This window comes from Protomyctophum parallelum, assembly GCF_964188405.1.
Source record: "Protomyctophum parallelum genome assembly, chromosome: 21".
NCBI lineage: Eukaryota > Metazoa > Chordata > Actinopteri > Myctophiformes > Myctophidae > Protomyctophum > Protomyctophum parallelum.
In genome coordinates, this window is record NC_139713.1 from 19,213,719 (window position 1) to 19,232,493 (window position 18,775).

Consider the following 18,775-nt stretch of genomic DNA (forward strand, 5'->3'; position numbering starts at 1 on the left):
TGGAGGAGTATAGAGGAGCATATATGGGGAAAGAGGAGAGGAGAGAGACAATGATGAGATACAATGGTACATGCTTAACACACAAACGCACCCCTGCAAAACAATAAAGAACGTGCAAACCAGTCGACCAGTTTATTTTATTTGCGTAGTCCTCCTGAAGTGCCCAGGTAACTTTTCTGCATCAGTAATAGTGATAGACCGATAATCGGCCACGGCCAATTATCGGCTTCGATATTCATGATTTTAATTAATATCGGTATCAGTGCTAAAAACAAATAATCGGAAAGAAACGACCGATTATTATATTTCTCATGAATGCGCAAACATGGTGAAACAACCACTTTCATTGAAAATCCGGTTTTGATAAACTAGAACGGTGCCCGTAGGGCCTCTACAGCCCATTGGGCACTGACCTGCTTGGTACGATGCAAGTTGTAAATGAATGCCCCACCCAGATATGTCTGTCTCCCTTTTATGCCCATACATGGAGTTCTTTGTAAGGCATGCCCAAATAGGGAGTATATGCAGCCAGCTCGTGGAGTTCTGTCTTGTGTCAGGTCCAAATATGGAGTGCTGTGAGGTCAGAACAGGCCAGCTCCATATATGGACACTGGGCATGGGCCCGGTCCAGAGCCCGGTCAGAGGCCTTTTTGGCGCGGTTCTGGACAATTACACACACACACACACACACACACACACACACACACACACACACACACACACACACACACACACTTGGTGCATTCATAGATAGATAGATATTGAAAAATATATATATATGCTGCTACAGTACATGTTTGAAAAAAAAAAAAAAACATATCGGTTGATCACTAAACACACAGCTGCTGCTGTCTTCTTTAAAAACGTTCTCATGAAGACAAGAGCAGCTCCATGTTAATTCAGTGAGATCTGTTTCTGACACCAGACACAAGCAGTACTCCCATATCATCTGAGCGGTGCAAAAACAAGTGTAAATGATTTTCTCCAGGAAATCCAAAATCCAATCTAGAGGGGCGGGGGTGTGTGGAGAGGAAACTAAAGGACTCATTCGAATTTCTGTTCCAAAGTAAGTTTGGAACTGCCCAGTACAAACTTCTAAAATCCTATGAATATCTTATGGTTTCTTGGAACTGCTAGAGGAGCTACCTCGTCTTGAAGACTGGCCTTCAACAAAGGGGGTACCAACAACAATTAGGATAGACGTCAAGTTGTGCCTTTCCTGTAATTGTTCACTCGAACGAGATGATGGTGACAGGATACGATGGACATTAGGTTAGTTTCAATACTCTATACATACAGCATGTTCGGTGTCATCTGAGGGCGATTTGGAATCAGGACAAATTGTTACTATTGCACTTGCTTCTTCCAGCAAGGTTTTAATTGATTTGCAGTGGAGAGGGGACCACAGTAAAATGAATATGTAAATATTAGTCTCTGCATTTTAAAGCTTTGAACGAAGCACTGAATCATCCAATCACAAACACCATGCCCAACTCCCCAAAACCATTTAGCAGCAAAGTGCTCAAAGAATGCAGTTATAAAAAGCAATGAAAGTGACCAAAAAAGGGCAACTTCGTGTGTACTGTACTGTATCTGTCATTGTGTGTTTTTGCGTGTGCGTGCGTGCATGTATGTGTACTGTACACGTGTGTGTTGTGAGTCTTACACAGCTTGTCCATCCGTATCTGCGTGAAGGTTTGCTCCCTGCCCAGGGCATTGGTCACTGTGATGTTCAGAATGTGGACAGGCTGCCAGTAGGTGGGCAGGGTGATTTCACAGCGCTCCAGGGACGGGTCCACCACACACGGCTTCCACTCCTCGCCTTTACCCCTAGAAAACCAGTGGAGAGATGTTATACCACCAGGTGATTGCTGTTAACTACAGTATCTGGTACAATAGATCAGTGGTTCTCAACCTTTTCAGACCGTTAGGTCAAATAATGATATTTGAACTGGGGGACCCCCCCCCCCCGCCCCCTGACAAGCACAGGAATTGTAGGCACTTACATTTAGTTCCACAAGGCAGTTGGTAGATCTGTTAGTTAGCTTGTAGATCTGTTAGTTAGCTTGTATATCCGCTATTTTGCCCGTTTCTTATATTATTTGACAATGTGGTCAATGTTGGACCAGCTTTTATAGTATAGTCTGTTGATTACTATTGCTTTGATAACTATTTTGTTAAAAAGGTCTTAAATGTCCTTAAATTGTCACTTTACTGTCATCTGGGGACCCCTCTGGAATCATATGGGGACCCCCCTGGATAACAGCAGTAGTCTGGGCTGGGTTGAGAACCAGTAAAACCAGGGCTGAGGAACCTTTTTGTCCACATTTCTGTTGTCAGACAGTGAACACCAGCATTTATTTGGTCTTATTTACTTATTATATAGACTGCTATTTAGAACAATACAAGCATAGAATAAGTCAATGATGTAATAACTCAATTGATCACCTCAATAGCCAATCTGCCCAACCCTGTATACTACTACTATATACTTTGTTGTACATCGACCAGCAAAATCAGCATCACCTGGCACCTCTATTTAGTTTCCCCCCCACACATTCTTAAAGATAGCAACAACAAAAAAACATAGCAGATCTACGAGCTTGCATTGTGAGCTTGTAGATAAGTTAGTTAACAGGTGTGCCTTGAGATTTAGACTTGGAAAGTTTGAAAACCACTGCTTTAGATTCACAGAGCAATGATGGTGGTGTTTGATTTGGTATCACATCTATAAAGAAACACGGTTTTACAGCATGCTCAGTCATATGTAACGTTATTCATATTAGCTGCGTGGGAAACCTTTTATTTCCTTGAATGATCTCTTGAGTCAGTGACGCATTGTTTTCGAGGAAGAGGCCTTGGTGGACAGTCCATTCTCCATTTCCTTCCCACTCTCTCTTTCTAATTGACTGCGGCAGACAGTCCATTCAAGCATGAGGCATGATTCATAGTTCTTGGCATTACTGTTATCTTTCACTTTCAATGTCAATGTGATGACGACTGTCAATGAGTTGCTGCACACAATTCAACAGAGAACACCGTCTTCACTTATATAACAGTAACTTATTCGGCTACTGAGAAATACGTTTCGGTCTCACAACCTTCATCAGGTATCTCTCTACTGTGAAGACAGTGTGCGGGACCTCTTTTCTCTCATTATTCTGGTTGCCTGTTAATAATAATAATTACATTCGTAAGAATCTCAAAGTGCTACAGCAAATGAATAAAAAAACATCACACCATTAAAAACATGTAAGAGAACAGGTACACTTTTAAAACATAAGGGCAAAAAGGAAAGTCTTTATAGTCCTCTCTTGAAAGTGTCGACCGACTGTGGTGCTCTCAGGTGTGCGGGGAGATGCACCTGTCCCTTGTAGGTGTGCAAAAGGACTATTCTCTACGCTGCACACAATTCCACAGCCCAATAGATCTCCTGCAACCCACAGTTTGGTTCTCTACACGCCTACAGCTTGTGTACCAATACTATTTAATAGTAGAAAACAGTGCATGGAAAACGGTAAGAAGATAATCGAGAACGATAGTCAGAGCGGAGTGATGGAAAGACAATGGTTAACATCCGTTGTTAACCCACTGAACAACCCATTCTATTTGGGTTGAGGCTGTGTTTATCTGCGGTCAGTCACCTGTAGAAGGCATGATACTGGGCCGGCAGGAAGGTCTTCACTGACTCCAGCCACGAGCAGCGGACCAGGGAGTGATTGGGCAGTCGGCAGGAAATGTTCAGCTTTCCTGGGGGATCTGGGAATTAAGAGTTCAAACAGATTAGATCAGAGCACAAAGACAAAGTTAATCTGATTATTAATTAAGAGTTCAAACAGGTTAGATCAGAGCACAAAGACAAAGTTAATCCGATTCTTATTGTTCATTTGTCTAATTATTTGTACACTACACACGAATACACAGACACATACAGTACAGGACACGTACAGTACACATGGGCATACTGTGCATAACGCAGACACATGTGTGTCTCTTTCACCCTTTGTCAGACTTCTGATTGGTCCCCCGACTGTCTAACCAGCAGGCTCTTTCTGCCTTGTTTATGTCCACCCTGGTTCCGCCTTGTTTATGTTGAATTTGCTATAACATCATTTTTGGAAAAACTAAAAGCAAACATGATATGCCCAGTCACCATGCTGCGCCTGTGATGTTCCTTTTTACTGACACAAAGTTTAAAGTTGAACGGTAAGGAATAGGGTGTTCCTTCACTCGCTAAATGTACATCCTCCTGGTGAGGCTACTCGCTGGCAGGTGATAAGAAGCGGCAGATCATTCCATGTGTAATTGGTATTAGCGACAACACTCACATGGACACGCTCACTCACACACATTCATTGTTGCGTTTCATTTTCAACTAAGGGACTGCAATTGAAATAAGCCGTTGGCTTTCTTGCATTTATCCTTTTGATAGTGATGTATAACTACGTATGTGCATTTTTCTGTACATGTAAACTTTGTCACTAAACATTTCAATCAATCAAAAAAGCGGGTCACCTCTCAGCAACACTGCCATGAACATGCAATGTTGTTATTAGTAGGAATAAACACAAAAGCACCCAGGAGGAAGTGGACTATATGAAAGGGGAGGAGCCAACCAAGTTCCTTGTTTCTACACAAAAAGGAGGTGGTGCGGCCAGAGGCAAAACCAAAGGGAAAGAAATACCCCCCCCCCCTCCCCCACCACTTTTTTGTTTTTACAGAATGGGTTCCCAGAGTAGGCCAACAGTGATAAGAATACACAAGCGAGGAATTGATAGCAACTAAAGAAAAATATATTTGTGTTGTCTATGGCGACAATTGGCTAGAATGTATGTTTCCACCCAAAAAGGTGTGCCAAAGGGTCCATTACAGTTCTAAGCCAGACTACCACCTGATCCTGAAGTGTAACCTACAAAAACATCAGGTAAAATAAGACCAGCTTGTGCGAAGGAAAACTAGAGGGTTCCACCCCGAAAGGAAGTCAACTTTGGAAGCCACTTCCTTTTTGAGAAAGTGACAGGAAATGAAGGGCTTTGTCCATGTTATTTATTTTTTGGGGCATTGTTAGAGTTTGGTGTCAAAACCCTTTGGGCTAATTATTCATCAGTGGTAGAGGAGAGTAAACAATAGCGAAGAAGATTCAAAATAGTGTGAGAGAGAGAGAGAGAGAGTTTATAGAGTTTGTTAACAATGGAGCCAGGATCCGTTTGGATAAGTGAAGAGTTCACGTTCCAGTTCAGTGTGTTCAGATAAAAGCATGTCGTTGACAGAATAGCCAACAAATAGAAAGAGAAATCCAATGTTTCGGTGGTTAAGCCTTCATCAGGGTATGAGGGCTTAACATTGAAACATTGGATTCGGTCTACCTGCTGTCCTAAATAAAATATTGGCACTCTGGCTATTGGCGTGTGGGGCCACTTTCTTGTTGTTTCAAGATTCCCTCTTCGAGTTCTCTCCCGTGGGCCAGCACAGCTAAAAAGGATTTTGGTGTGCGTTATCATCCTTGTGCACAGTTATGCGTAATACACAGGTATTATTTAGTTAGATGCTAGGTATGGCAAATGCGTTATATAGATCAGTGTCTCCCAAACCTTTTCATGTCAAGGACCCCCAAATTGACACGCATTAGCCCCCATTAGAAAATACATGCCAGGGACCGTCCATAAGAGAAGAGTTTTACAGCTCTAGCAGTGATTTTCAACCATTTTCATTTCAAGGGCCCACGGTTTGACCTGACTTAGACTAAGGACCCATATTTATTGGCATTTCCATCTCTGGGACCCGCAATTTATATTGTAAAATCAAAGTTAATTTAACTCTGAGAGTTACAGACCCATAAGGGTCCATTTGGGAACCACTGATATAGACAGATAGGATGCTTGCTCTCTCAGCATCCTATCCTATCCTTTGTTTTCTTAGCCGTCACATTCCTCCAGGCTGGTGTGGTTTGATATTTGATCTGTTCCAGAGTGTCTGCCGAGCTGTGCTAAGTTGTGTGAATTTCCACGTGGACGCAGCGGCGTCAAAACACTGGCTTCCCCTCCACAGGGTCCCCACTGCACAATGCAGTTGGACCGGTCCCGTTGGCCAGAGTTCTCAGAGGCCAGATCTGAAGTTCAGCTCAGGGACGATGAAACGTAGCCTCCAAATTATACTGGAGCAACAGGCGATTCATTTTGACAGGAAAATTACAGCGTAGCAAAAGGCACTTGATATGCTTCGGTGGACTGCAGGCCAAAGTCCCTGCTGTGTGCGATGGGTTGAATAAAATAACCGATACATGGCTTATTTGTTCGCAGACCAGTGATTCTCAGCCTTTTTTCATATCAAGTACCCCCAAGTTTGAGATATTTTATACCACCAACGCCCATTTGATACCTCTTCTTCAACTATGGGGCCGTAATCGACACTGTAAATCCTCAGTGTTTAATTAACTAAACTTAATTAAATACAGACCTGTAATGGTCCATTTGGACCCTGCTATGTGTTGCCCAGACCCAACATTGAGAAGCAGTGCTTTGGACACAAAATCTATGAATTGGTGACATTGTGCATTGTGTATACAGTATGACTGACAGAAAATGATATATATTTCGCTTACATTTATTGTTATTGCATCTAGAGCAACCAAAGGCCAACCCAAGACTTCTCTTCAGTGACTTTATAGAGTACAGCCAGCCACAAGTTTTCTTTTAACTTACTTAATCTTCTAACAATATGACCACATTTTGAACAATTGATTAAAACAACTGAATAGATATGTCTATTTGAAAAACATTTTTTAATAGTTAAAATAATGTACAAGCTCACAAAGTGTCGATGTAGATTGGCTATTAACTATTCAAAGATGTTTTTCAAAATACAAAAAAAAGACAAAGTAGTTTAGGGATAAGGGGTTTAGCATGGAAGAAAATAGAGCCCATAGACTCATGAATATTTTCTCTTACACACACACACACACACACACACAGATACACACGCACACACGCACACACACATAGACTTACTGCCCAGCCTGAGTTTGACAGAATGTAGGAGGTTCCCCTGGACATCGTAGCAGCTGTAGTTGCCCTGTGCCGACTGGTCGACACGGAGGAGCAGCAACGTTCCGTCTGATGTGACTGTGTGAGATGGTAATGACAACGTGTGGCTGAGATGCCACTGCACCGCTGTCCTGGAGAGGAACACATGCACGGAATGAGAGGGAGTCGCACACACACACACACACACACACACACACACACACACACACACACACACACACAGACAGACACAGACACAGACACACACACACACACACACACACACACACACACACACACACACAAACCTTGACACACATGCCCAGTCTGAAGCACACACACCCTGACACACAGACACAAACACACATATACTCACACAAACCCTGACACACAGACACAAACAAACATATCACACAAACCCTGACACACAGACACAAACACACACAGAAACAGTTACGCACATTAATAATTCCAGTGGTGTAAAGTAACTAAGCCAGATCTGCTATTGTTAAAAGATTGTACATACTGCATAATGAATACTACTTTTGGTACATCAAGTACATTTTGACGCCGATACTTTTTACGCACTTTTATTCAAGTAAATACTACTACGGACTATTACTTGTAACGAAGTATTTCTTCATTGTAGTACTTTTGATACTTTTACTTAAGTAAAATGGGAGTATTTTTTCCACCACTGCACAATTCACAGGTGCACGCAAACTGACACGGACACACGCACACGCACTAAAACTAAATATACATGCAACGATGCAAGCAATCTTTATGCATGCAAACTCTGACAGACCTCCACACAAAAATGCACCGTCACTCTCATGCTGGGACACTGTGACAATCAGACGTTTCTCTCCTTACCTCTGTGGCGACGTCCCACACGCCAGTGTCACGTTTGATCCCAACCGCCCATACTGCACGCCTGACACACAGAGCGCACACACACACACACACACACACACACACACACACACACACACACACACACACACACACACACACACACACACACACACACACACACACACACACACACACACACACACACACACACACACACACACACACACACACACACACACACACACACACACGCACACACACACACGACAAAAACAGATGAGATATATGAGCTATTAAAATCTAGTTTACAGTACGGAGCAGTGCAGACTACGGTCTGTCTACATTAATGTAATAGTAACTGTCGTTTAGAGTCAACAGTAGCGAACAGTCGGCCCATACAAGGTAATGGACGCAGGCTGTGGCCTAAGCGAGGGTTTGGCATGCGGTGGAGGGCTCCTGCTGCGATGCGTTTGTAATCATTATAAACATTAAAACAATATATTTCTTCACCAGGATGTCCGGAGGACATTCATGAACTAACAGTTCATGAAAAACATTAGAAATGAAGTACAATAAAACAATATAAAGAGGATTTTAAAAGTACCTGACAAACACCTGAAGACAATTAAATAAAAGAGCTATCCGACTTTTGACTTTAATTCCAAGTGGCTAAATAGTGCTGCAAAAAAACCTTCATGTGCCGACAGATCTTTTTAGTTTAGGTTTTATTATTAAATCATTACTCCGAGTGAGAGCAGAGAGAGAGAGAGAGAGAGAGAGAGAGACAGACAGACAGACACTTAAACGATTGTGATAGTTGATATACTATAGCTCCTGTAGCGATCATTTTGTGCACATATCACATACTGTATATTTTGTGCACATACAGTATCACATACTGTATATGATCTGGGTCAAGTAGAACTTTCACGTTAGGCTGCTAGATGTATTCCCTCTCACGCAGGCGCAGAAAAATACCATGAACGGATTGTCAGTTGTAGTCAGTGTGTGTGTGTGTAGGAGCAGGATTCCATCATATTCAAGGGCTTTTGGAGAGAAATGAGACTTTAGACTAGAGCACTGCAGGGCGTGTGTGTGCGTGTGTGTGCGTGTGTATGTGGGTGTGCGCGCGCATGCACATGTGTGTGTGTGTGTGTGTGTGTGTCCGATACATCTTCGTGAGTGTGATTGTGACCGTGGCAGTGTACAGCTTCACTGTCGGCGACTGCCAGAAGAATTGTCCAACAGAGCCCAAAGGGATCCTCTGCAAAATATGCCCCTGGTGAAACGAACGCCTGGTGTGTGGTATCGTGGCGTTGGAATTGTGAGTTGTTTATTAGTGCACTAGCAAGACACTCTGACGAGCCAAAGGGAACAACACAACTGCCTGCCATCAATCAAGCTGGGGAAATAAAAATGCAGTTGATGCAACACTAACGTGCAGCCTGTGCCCAAGTTCATGTTTGTGGTATGTGGCACTTTTTGCAGGGTTGATATTCAATCTGCATTCTGCAAACAGTGGTTTCTCTCTCGGTGTGTGTGTGTGTGTGTGCGTGCGCGCATGCGTATATATATATATATATATATATATATATATACACATACACACAGTATATATATAATTGAATGCTTGATTGTTATTGGTCAGTCATGCCGTCCTGCAGTCTGTTATGTCTCAATAGTAGACTGCTGCTGTATGAATAACAGACCTCTGCTATGGATGCCATAGTTCTCATCAATACCGAGCAGCACCTGGATAATATCAATCCCTGGCTCTTGGTCTTTCCATACGCCGTGTCCAACAATAAGTAAAATGAAAACGATCTCATTTTGCAGCCAAACGATAAACTAAAGTATGTCTCTGAAAACAATACACCGGTGCGAGTGGGCAAAGCCGTAACAAAATCTTGGTTCGTGTTTTGATCGGCAATTCTTTGGTCAGACCGCAATTTCCGTGAACTGTCCGCGGACGGGCCTCATTTGCATAATCTGTACAGTAGTTTATCTTTAACCACTTCAAGCCTCTAGATCAGTGGTTTTCACCCCTCTTCATGTCAAGGCCCATCATTTATTTTGCTTTTGAGCCACGTGGACCACCATCTGATGAGTTTTAGCCTCTCAGACCCAAAACTTCGAATTTTGTTGTCGTTGGATAAGATTTAGTCCACAGTTCCATGCTGTATTGATGTGGTACCATGGGAGAGACAACACTGAACAGGCAAACAATTAAAATAATTATTGATTTAATTGTGTAGACTTTTTGTAAATAAAGTAATGCAAATGTTTAACAATAATTTAACTAAAGAGCGTAGAGAGAAAATTTTGATTCGTATGGGTCCAACTTATCCACGCTTTTATTTCGTCCCGCTTGGACTATTGTAATTCCTTGTTTACAACATTGAGTCTCTCCTCTATACACCGCCTCCTACTTGTGCAGAATGCGGCTGCTAGACTGTTACACAAAGAAGTTCACATAATTACTCCTGTGCTTGCGGCCTTGCACTGGCTACCAATCGACTCCGGAATTCAATTTCACATTTTATTAAGTTACTTATGAATCACTCCAAGGTAAACATGAGACACCTTAGGTCTTCAGACAAAAGGTTCTCTCATTATCCCCGCCACTAAGCTGCGAAGCAAAGGAGATCGAGCTTACGCATTTGTTCTCCGTCTACCGAGCAATCTTCGTTCCTACTCTCACCTATGGTCATGAAGTGTGGGTCATGACTGAAAGAATAAGGTCGCGAATACAATCGGCCGAAATTAGTCTTCTTCAACGGGTGGCTGGCATCTCCCTTAGAGATAGGGTGAGAAGTTCAGTCACACGAGAGAGACTCGGAGTAGAACCGCTGCTCCTTCACCTGGAAAGGAGCCAGCTGAGGTGGTTCGGGCATCTGGTTAGGATGCCTCTCGGACGCCTCCCTAGGGAGGTCCTCGACGCACGTCCCACTGGGAGGAGACCCCGGGGCAGACCAAGGCGCAGTTAGAGGAAACACATTGACTCACTGGCCTTGACCCAATATGTAAATTTGAAGCTATGATTGACTGGTTTCATATGACGTGAAAAAACAAAAATTAAAGAAAATATGACTTTGCCTCGGTCAGAAACGGTCACAAATGTTGAATTCTGGACTTTAAGAAACGCACGCACACTCCTACACTAGTCCCACATCTTATTATGTTAGTGTTCACTGAGTTTCCAGGGGACCTAAAACACAAAAGCCAATAAAGAGGCTGCAATGGTTAAAGGTATAATCTTGGCTGTTGTTCCGTTTCCTTCGCTGCCTCAACAGCATGTGTGGTGGCGCTTCCTGGGTGCCAGCAGATCCCTGGCAGTCCGCTGCGTGTTAATCACCCAGTGATTCGCCGAAATAAGGCCATTAAGAAATCGCCTCTCATGAGTTGTGTCTGCTGCACTGTACAGGATCTTGCTCCAGTGATTTGCATAGCGTCGTCAACACGGGCGTCCTCAAAATCCAAGATATACAGGTCTTCACCATCATCAACCTCTTTGGGTGATGATGAAGACTGTTTGTCATCAAGCTTAAAACCACCATTTTCCTCGACGCCTCCAAAGAGGATCATACGAGCTCCCAGCATGCCACAGCCCTTCCCCTCTCTCCCGCGCGGGATCTCGGCCTGGAGCTTGGTCCAGGACGAGCTCTCTGGTTTGAACTTCCACAGATCGTTGAAGACGCGCTCCGGTGCGTAAGTCTGGCCGCCGAATATGTACAGCTCTCCGTTGTAGGCGAAGGCTGAATGTCGCGCGCGTCCTTCAGGCCTCAGGGACACTCCTGCGACGTCGTTGTAACAGCTGTAATATTCCTCTTCCTGCGGGCAGCCCCCGAACACATACATCATTGACCCAATCATGGTGGCAGAATGGTCTTCTAAATGAGGTGTTGGAAGGCCTTTCGTTTCAATTGAAGTCCAGTTCATTGGGTTAGGGCTAGGGTTGGGATTCGGAACCGGGTCCATTTCAGACCCGGTTCCGACATTGCGGATCCGGAGCCGGTTCCATCGTTTTTTTATTAACGGTTCCCCAAACGGATCTCATCAGACTAGTTGTCATTTAGCTCCGCTGTGTCTGTGCCTGCATGCAAGCAGAGCCTGGGGTGACGTCACCCCACCTACATGAGTGAGTGGGGTCGGGGAGGATACGCCCACTGTTCTGTGCATTCAGCGACCGCTGTGGAGCGAGTGGGACAGTATGTCGCCAAAGTGTGGTTAACAGAGAGGGAAATGACTGAGGCTGAGCAGTGAGCATGCAAAGTGCAATAAATGCGAGAGTTGCTAGCAAAGGTTGTTGCAACTTGTACCACGTGAACATAGAGGAAACATCTCAAAATCAATATGCCTACACATCGCGTTTGAGAGCCATGCGGAAAGCCGTGCCTGTTCTCCCCGCAGCTTCGCCACAGCCAGCGGTGGACGATCTGATGCAAGGCTGGTTTACTTTCCCCAGGCTAGTAACGTAATGGAAAATAAAAACTACTAACGTGCTTTTAATTTGGCTCTAAATTAATTGCGTGGCTGTTGAGAGCCCAGCGTTTAGGTGCATATACCGCCATAGATTGATTACTTTATAAACAATTTGCAGAACAAAAGCACAGGAACGTAGCCTACAGTTCAATACAAGGTCTGCTATAATCCAAGAAAGCACTATGGCTTGTTTCCATTAGGGTAAGGGGTCCTTCATATTAAATTAATTTGAACATTAAAGACAACATTTGTCACTACAACAATATCATTATTGTGTATTGTATATTTAATATACAGTACAAATTGCAATATACAGTACAAATTGCAACAATGATATTGTTGTGGTGCCTATAGCTGCTGCTGGTGGTGGTGGTGAAGTTTAAATAATAGTGCCACCTCATAATTGTAAAGTGCATTTTCAATAATTTAATTAATTAATTTGTGTTTATTATGTACTTGGTTAGGTTAGTTATAATATAAGCATAATCTATGTCAGAAAAACGGGGAAAAAAATAATATTAGGATCCGTTAAGGGAACCGTTAGGAACCGGAACCGTTAAGAGGGATCCGGGAAGGATCCGGAACCGTTAAAATCCTAACGAATCCCAACCCTAGTTAGGGCTGGTGTCCAACTTGTAGACGCCAGCTTGTTGAATCCAATCGCCATCCCACTCATGCCACAATCCGTAGACATACATGACCCTCTCCAGGACGCAGGCAGAATGGAAACACATCAGCTTCTTTGGACCATCCCGACAGTCGGAGGCTTGAACCATTGGTGAGTTTTGACATAAAATCCCCACAGCTGGTTGCAGAAACCCACCGACTTTTCTCAGATGTCTGCAGTCCCTCCAAACACGTAGACGGCATCTTCTACGAGGACAGCCGTGTGGTAGATGCGCTTAGAGGGGAACTTGTCCTTTTTGGAGAACCAGCCATGGGACACTTTCTCCCAGCGGAAAGAGTCTTGGTCCGTGTGCAAGAGGTGCACATGCCTCATACCTGAGAGCAGACGTTGACGTTCCTCCAGCCCTCCGAAGGAGTAGATCTGGTTCCCCACGGAAACTACAGCATGGCAAGAGGTCTTCAGTGCTCCTACTGACTTCACCCGACGGAACGAATCTCTCACCATCACCACTATGGCTCCACGTGGTTGGTTAAATCTTGCTCACCAGTATGGCTCAACGTGGTTGGTTAATTGTGCTTGTGATGTTCTTGTTTTATTCCTATTATTTTATTGTACAGCACCTTGTAACAACTGTTTTGAAAGGCGCTTTTTAAATTAAATAAATGTACCTTACCTTACCATTTGGCTTCATTTTACGCTCTCAAGAGTTCAAGATCTATAAGGGTCCATTTGGTTAATAACATAATTTAGCTGGGGACCACCTGGAACCTCCTCAAGGACCACTGGTGGTCCACTGATTGAAAATCACTCAAAATCAATCAACCAACCCATCTTTGGGTTGCGGACCAACTTTTATGGTATCTCCTACTAATGTTTCCTACATAAAAAAAAAACCCAATTCTAACAAGTATTTCATGAATAAAATAAAATAATCTAGTCATTTCCATGAATGTATTTAAATTGCGCCGCATTGTCAGCTTGTAGATCTGCTATTTTCACTAGTTTGGGTCCCGGGCAGACCCATTTCTCTTTTGGCTCTCAAGCTAAAAAGTTTGGGAACCAATACTCTTCTAGACTTAAACTGGACCTGAAACTGGACTTTGGTGATTTGTTGTATTTATTTCATAGGTACTTTGAGGTGTATTATGGATGTTTTATTTGCTGTCCCAAAATGTGACATTTACGATGTAGTACTGAAGTGTAATTTTAATTCTGCCTCTTGGCCAGTTCCCACTTGTAAAAGAGACGCAGTCTCAATGTGTTACTAGTTAAATAAAGGTTAAATAAAGAAAATCGCTGTACTTGGACCTCTCTAGGTCGTCCTCAGACGAGCCCTCCATGTCCTAATTCGAAATAACAGATCTACAAGCTCACTGTGAGCTTGCGGACCCGCTACTTTTGGTGAAGGTTCCCCTTAGCCCATTCTGGGCGGGAACCCCTTTTGGTGTTAGCATTATGTTATGCTTTAGCTATTGAAAAATAGCAGATCTACAAGCTCGTAGCTCGTACGAGCTTGTAGATCTGCTATTTTAGAAAATTCGAAGAACGACTGACATAGAAACATGGCTTTTTCAGAAAACTGTCAGGATCTAGAAGACATTTTTAGAATCTGATCTCAGGTCAGATTGGGTTAGAATAGAGACGCTATAATGTTCACAGAACATTAGATATCTTTTAAATCAATAAAATAATAGTTGTTGTTACATTCTGTGATAAATTAACTATGTAATAAGGGGGATAATGACCAGCAACGAGTCATTATTCATACATAAAGCCCATTCAGGGGGATACACAAGCCATTCTCGACCGCCATTGCCCCATATATACAGTATGTGTGTGTGCGCGTACATGTAGGTTGGGCTCAGGAATCTCTGCTGAAAGCTGGTATTTAGATCTACAGTGGAATAACACAAATTTAACTGCCTGTCTGCCAACCCACTGAACAAAAAGGGCACACAACCACACACGCCGCACGTACAGTTCATGCGTGTGCACACACACACACACACACACACACACACACACAAATTAACTCTCAACCTCACACATAAGCATGCAAATTCCTGTCTGTCTCTCAAATGCCAGACTCCTATAACTCTCTCCCCGTCTTCACCCCCACCAGCCCTATTCTCTCACTCAATGTGTCTGACTCTTTGTGTCTGCCTGTACTCGCTTGCATTTGTTTCTCAATTTACCCTCCTTTTTCACAACCATCCGCAAAACAACACGCACACGCGCATGCACACGGAGTCGCGCGCACACACACACACACACACACACACACACACACACACACACACACACACACACACACACACACACACACACACACACACACACACACACACACACACACACACACACACACACACACACACACACACACACACACACACACACACACACACACACACACACACACACACACACACACACACACACACACACACACACACACACACACACACACGAATGAGTGGTCAGATGGGTGTGCAACTGTTTATTTGTGGTTTTGACCAATAGAACTAAAATTCTGTTCCTATAAGATTGGTATCACAATGAAAACCCATTTTTAATTTGTTTAGTTTTTAGCATGAACGATGTTAACGTTATATTAGCATTAGGATAATTGCCAATTTGTTGGGGCACTTAGTTGCAATATCCAGTGGGCCCCGGCCCAGAGGTTGAGAAACACTGTGCTAGCGGGCCGCATGCACAACATAATGTGTTAACATCTGTGTGCGCGCGCATGTGTACAGTATGTGTGTGTGTGTGTGTGTGTGTGTGTGTGTGTGTGTGTGTGTGTGTGTGTATATATATGGCACCTGGGGCTTCATGCAGTGTGCTGTGTTGGCCGGTCTCAATGTGTGTATTCATGTTTTACTGGCAGTGCAGAACATTATTCCCTAAAACCTGCTGCGTTCCACTCATATCTGCTCCAGCCTCTGGCGCGCACGCACACACACACGCACACGCACACACACACACGCACACGCACACACACACAGGCCTATTTCTTCCCTTGGGCAGATTCTTTTGCAATTTTTTTTTTCTTTTTCCCTTTTTGTCCAAATTCAGACATTTCTATTTAGATGCACTGTACTAGGATATTCCTTTCCTTGCTCTGCTTTTTTGTCATTCCGTTTTTGAAGCTCCACTGTTGTGTTAGCATGCATTCATGTTGGCTGAATGTCGCTCATTACAACAGTTAACATAGTAACAACGCTGCACTGTTGACAAGTGATTGATGATTATGTACTGTATTGTACTGTATCAGTAGCCTATGGATTGTTTTGGCAGAGGAACAGATGGATATTTGCGGTGATAATAATGAAAAAAAAAAAAAAAATCTTAACGAACAGTAAGTGCGGAAGTAATGATATTTTACGCCATTTGTCCTCCTAGCACAATGTGCCCATAGCGCACGCACCAGAGACGGACAGAGAAAGATGGACCCTGGATGCGTTAACCACTCGAACCCTATAAATATATACGCTTCATTGACCAAGCTCTCCCAGGCGTCTGTACTTGGTCGTCGACGTCCCCCACCAAAAATAGCTGATCTACAAGCTCACAATGCATTGAGTTGCGTCACGCTGTGAACTTGTAGATCGGCTATTTTCCTCATATCATGACACGCCCCCAGACTACGGTGCTCATGTGGTTAAACTGGATTCCTCCGATATAAAATAACTGCTAGTCTTGATGCCAGACATATTCCAGAAGTACTCAGGGCTAAATCTATCACACACAGAAACGCTTCAAAAAGAAATGCGTGGCTGATCCTCAACAGGTCTGATGCTGGTAGCTCGCTGAACAAACAAAACACGTGTTTGTGAGTTTGTGAGAAGTGTGTTATGTGGTTTTGTCCGTGCTGTGTGTGTGTGTGTGTGTGTGTGTGTGTGTGTGTGTGTGTGTGCGCGCTCGCACGTACGTGCGGTGTACAGGCTTACCTTATGTACTGTACAGTATACTGTTGTTCACAAGCTTATGGACTGGCATTATGATTCGTGTCCATGCACTCAGTGATTATGAATAATGCATTCACACAAGTCTGTGTGTGTGTGTGTGTTTTCACATGTGTGTCTTACCTTCATTGGTCAAAATATGAGCTCGGCACACGGGACACAGAGAACAGGACAGAAACCAGATCACTGTCAGACACACAGGACTGGACAATTGGCCAGGCATCTAGAGAGAGAGAGAGAGAGAGAGAGAGAGAGAGGATTACACTCTGTATTTCTGTGTGCCTTTTAGGTTTCATAATCAAGGGCAGATATGACAAATAACTTAATAAGTCATTAATTATTTGTAACTATTCTTGGCCCAGACTGTTAGCTCAACTGTCTGGGCACCTAGGCTGCTGAGCCAGCCTGAAGGCATGCCGTGGGTTCGGCTCCCAATCCCGACGGCCTTTGCAGCGTGTCTTCCCCCCCCCATCTCTCTCCCCATTTCCTGAAATAGTTGATCTACAAGCTTACAGTAAGCTTGTATATCTGCTATTTTAGATTATTTTTTTTGGGGGGGGGGATAATGTATGGACATTTTTCAATGTGGAAACGATTGACGATTACGCAAAAATGACTGTCCACCACAGATGAACAGACAAAGAGTAGAGGCAGTTCAACATGAGGCTGATGTTCAACATACGCTTTTGAATTTTGATTGATTTGTTGGACCTTCCCACAGCCATACAGTACATTCTGATGATATTGTAAAGCCATCACACGCTTAGCACTCACTTGATGACTGATCATCAACCATCTGCTCAAATGACCTCAACCATCACTTTGAGAGGGGAAAAGGTTCGTTCTAGCAGGAATTTTGTCCACTCAGCCGTTTCAGCGCTAAACAAAACTTCCTCGCTATATATTTTCCCCATTTTCAACTGTTTATCGTATTGTGACATGCACTTGCTTTGGCAATGTAAACGTTTGTTTTCTCATGCCAATAAAAGCTCATTTGAATTTAATTGAAATTGATATGTTGTTTTGGTATACTCTCACTCTGTCTGGGGATTATAATTGTTAATTAATATTGTCTTATTTTTCAAGTTACAGTATATTTATATCGATTATATCGATTTTGTTTCGTTTTTGTCTTTAACGGTTCATTTTTCTCCATCCCCCCCCCTTTTTAATTGTCTTTGTTTCATTGTTTTAGCTGTCCCTGTGTAAGGCCACCTATGTGCATTGGTGATTTACATGTTTGTCTTGTTAGAAAATATAAAATAAATTATGATGATGATGCTTATGTCTGCTTGATCAGTTCTCATACATATAATTATACAAACACATTCAGAAGATTGATTCAACTGATCAAGCAAACACAGTCAAAAGATTGATTCAACTGATCAAGCAAACACAAAAAGCTTGACTGATGAAGCCTATTGGCTGTGTGTGTGTGTGTGTGTGTGTGTGTGTGTGTGTGTGTGCGCGCGCGCGCGTGTTGTTGTTAAGTTTGCACAATGATATTGAGACAAATTTAGTGATGTAAAAGCAATTTTGGGAAAATGTAAACAGTAAGCAGCTGTCTTAAATATATATTTTTATCAATCGTTAGAAAATTCTAATGACAGTGTTGAGATAATCCAGGAGTAATTTCCTAAACATGCTTTAAATTGTTAAGATTAAAAATGTGTAGGCAATTAGAGTAACGTAGAAAATACAGGGGTTAATAGGAGGCATTAGTCTGTTTTCAATGCCATATCTGACACTGGCATGTCTCAATGGGACTTTTCATAGCTGTGTTTCTCCAAGGTTTTGTTTTGTCGATGAAAGAAGAA

General features: G+C 43.1%; 1 protein-coding gene across 1 annotated transcript in view; it reads right to left on the minus strand.

The window, feature by feature from the left end:
* Window positions 1-18,775, minus strand: part of il11ra (interleukin 11 receptor subunit alpha) — a 78,884-nt gene that overhangs the window by 13,982 nt on the left and 46,127 nt on the right. The window contains exons 2-6 of the mRNA XM_083793086.1: window positions 17,082-17,181; window positions 7,899-7,959; window positions 7,008-7,174; window positions 3,645-3,759; window positions 1,667-1,830 (exon numbers count right to left, since the gene is read on the minus strand). Coding sequence (XP_083649212.1) covers window positions 1,667-1,830; window positions 3,645-3,759; window positions 7,008-7,174; window positions 7,899-7,959; window positions 17,082-17,181 — 607 coding nt within the window. The remainder of the gene's footprint in view (window positions 1-1,666; window positions 1,831-3,644; window positions 3,760-7,007; window positions 7,175-7,898; window positions 7,960-17,081; window positions 17,182-18,775) is intronic.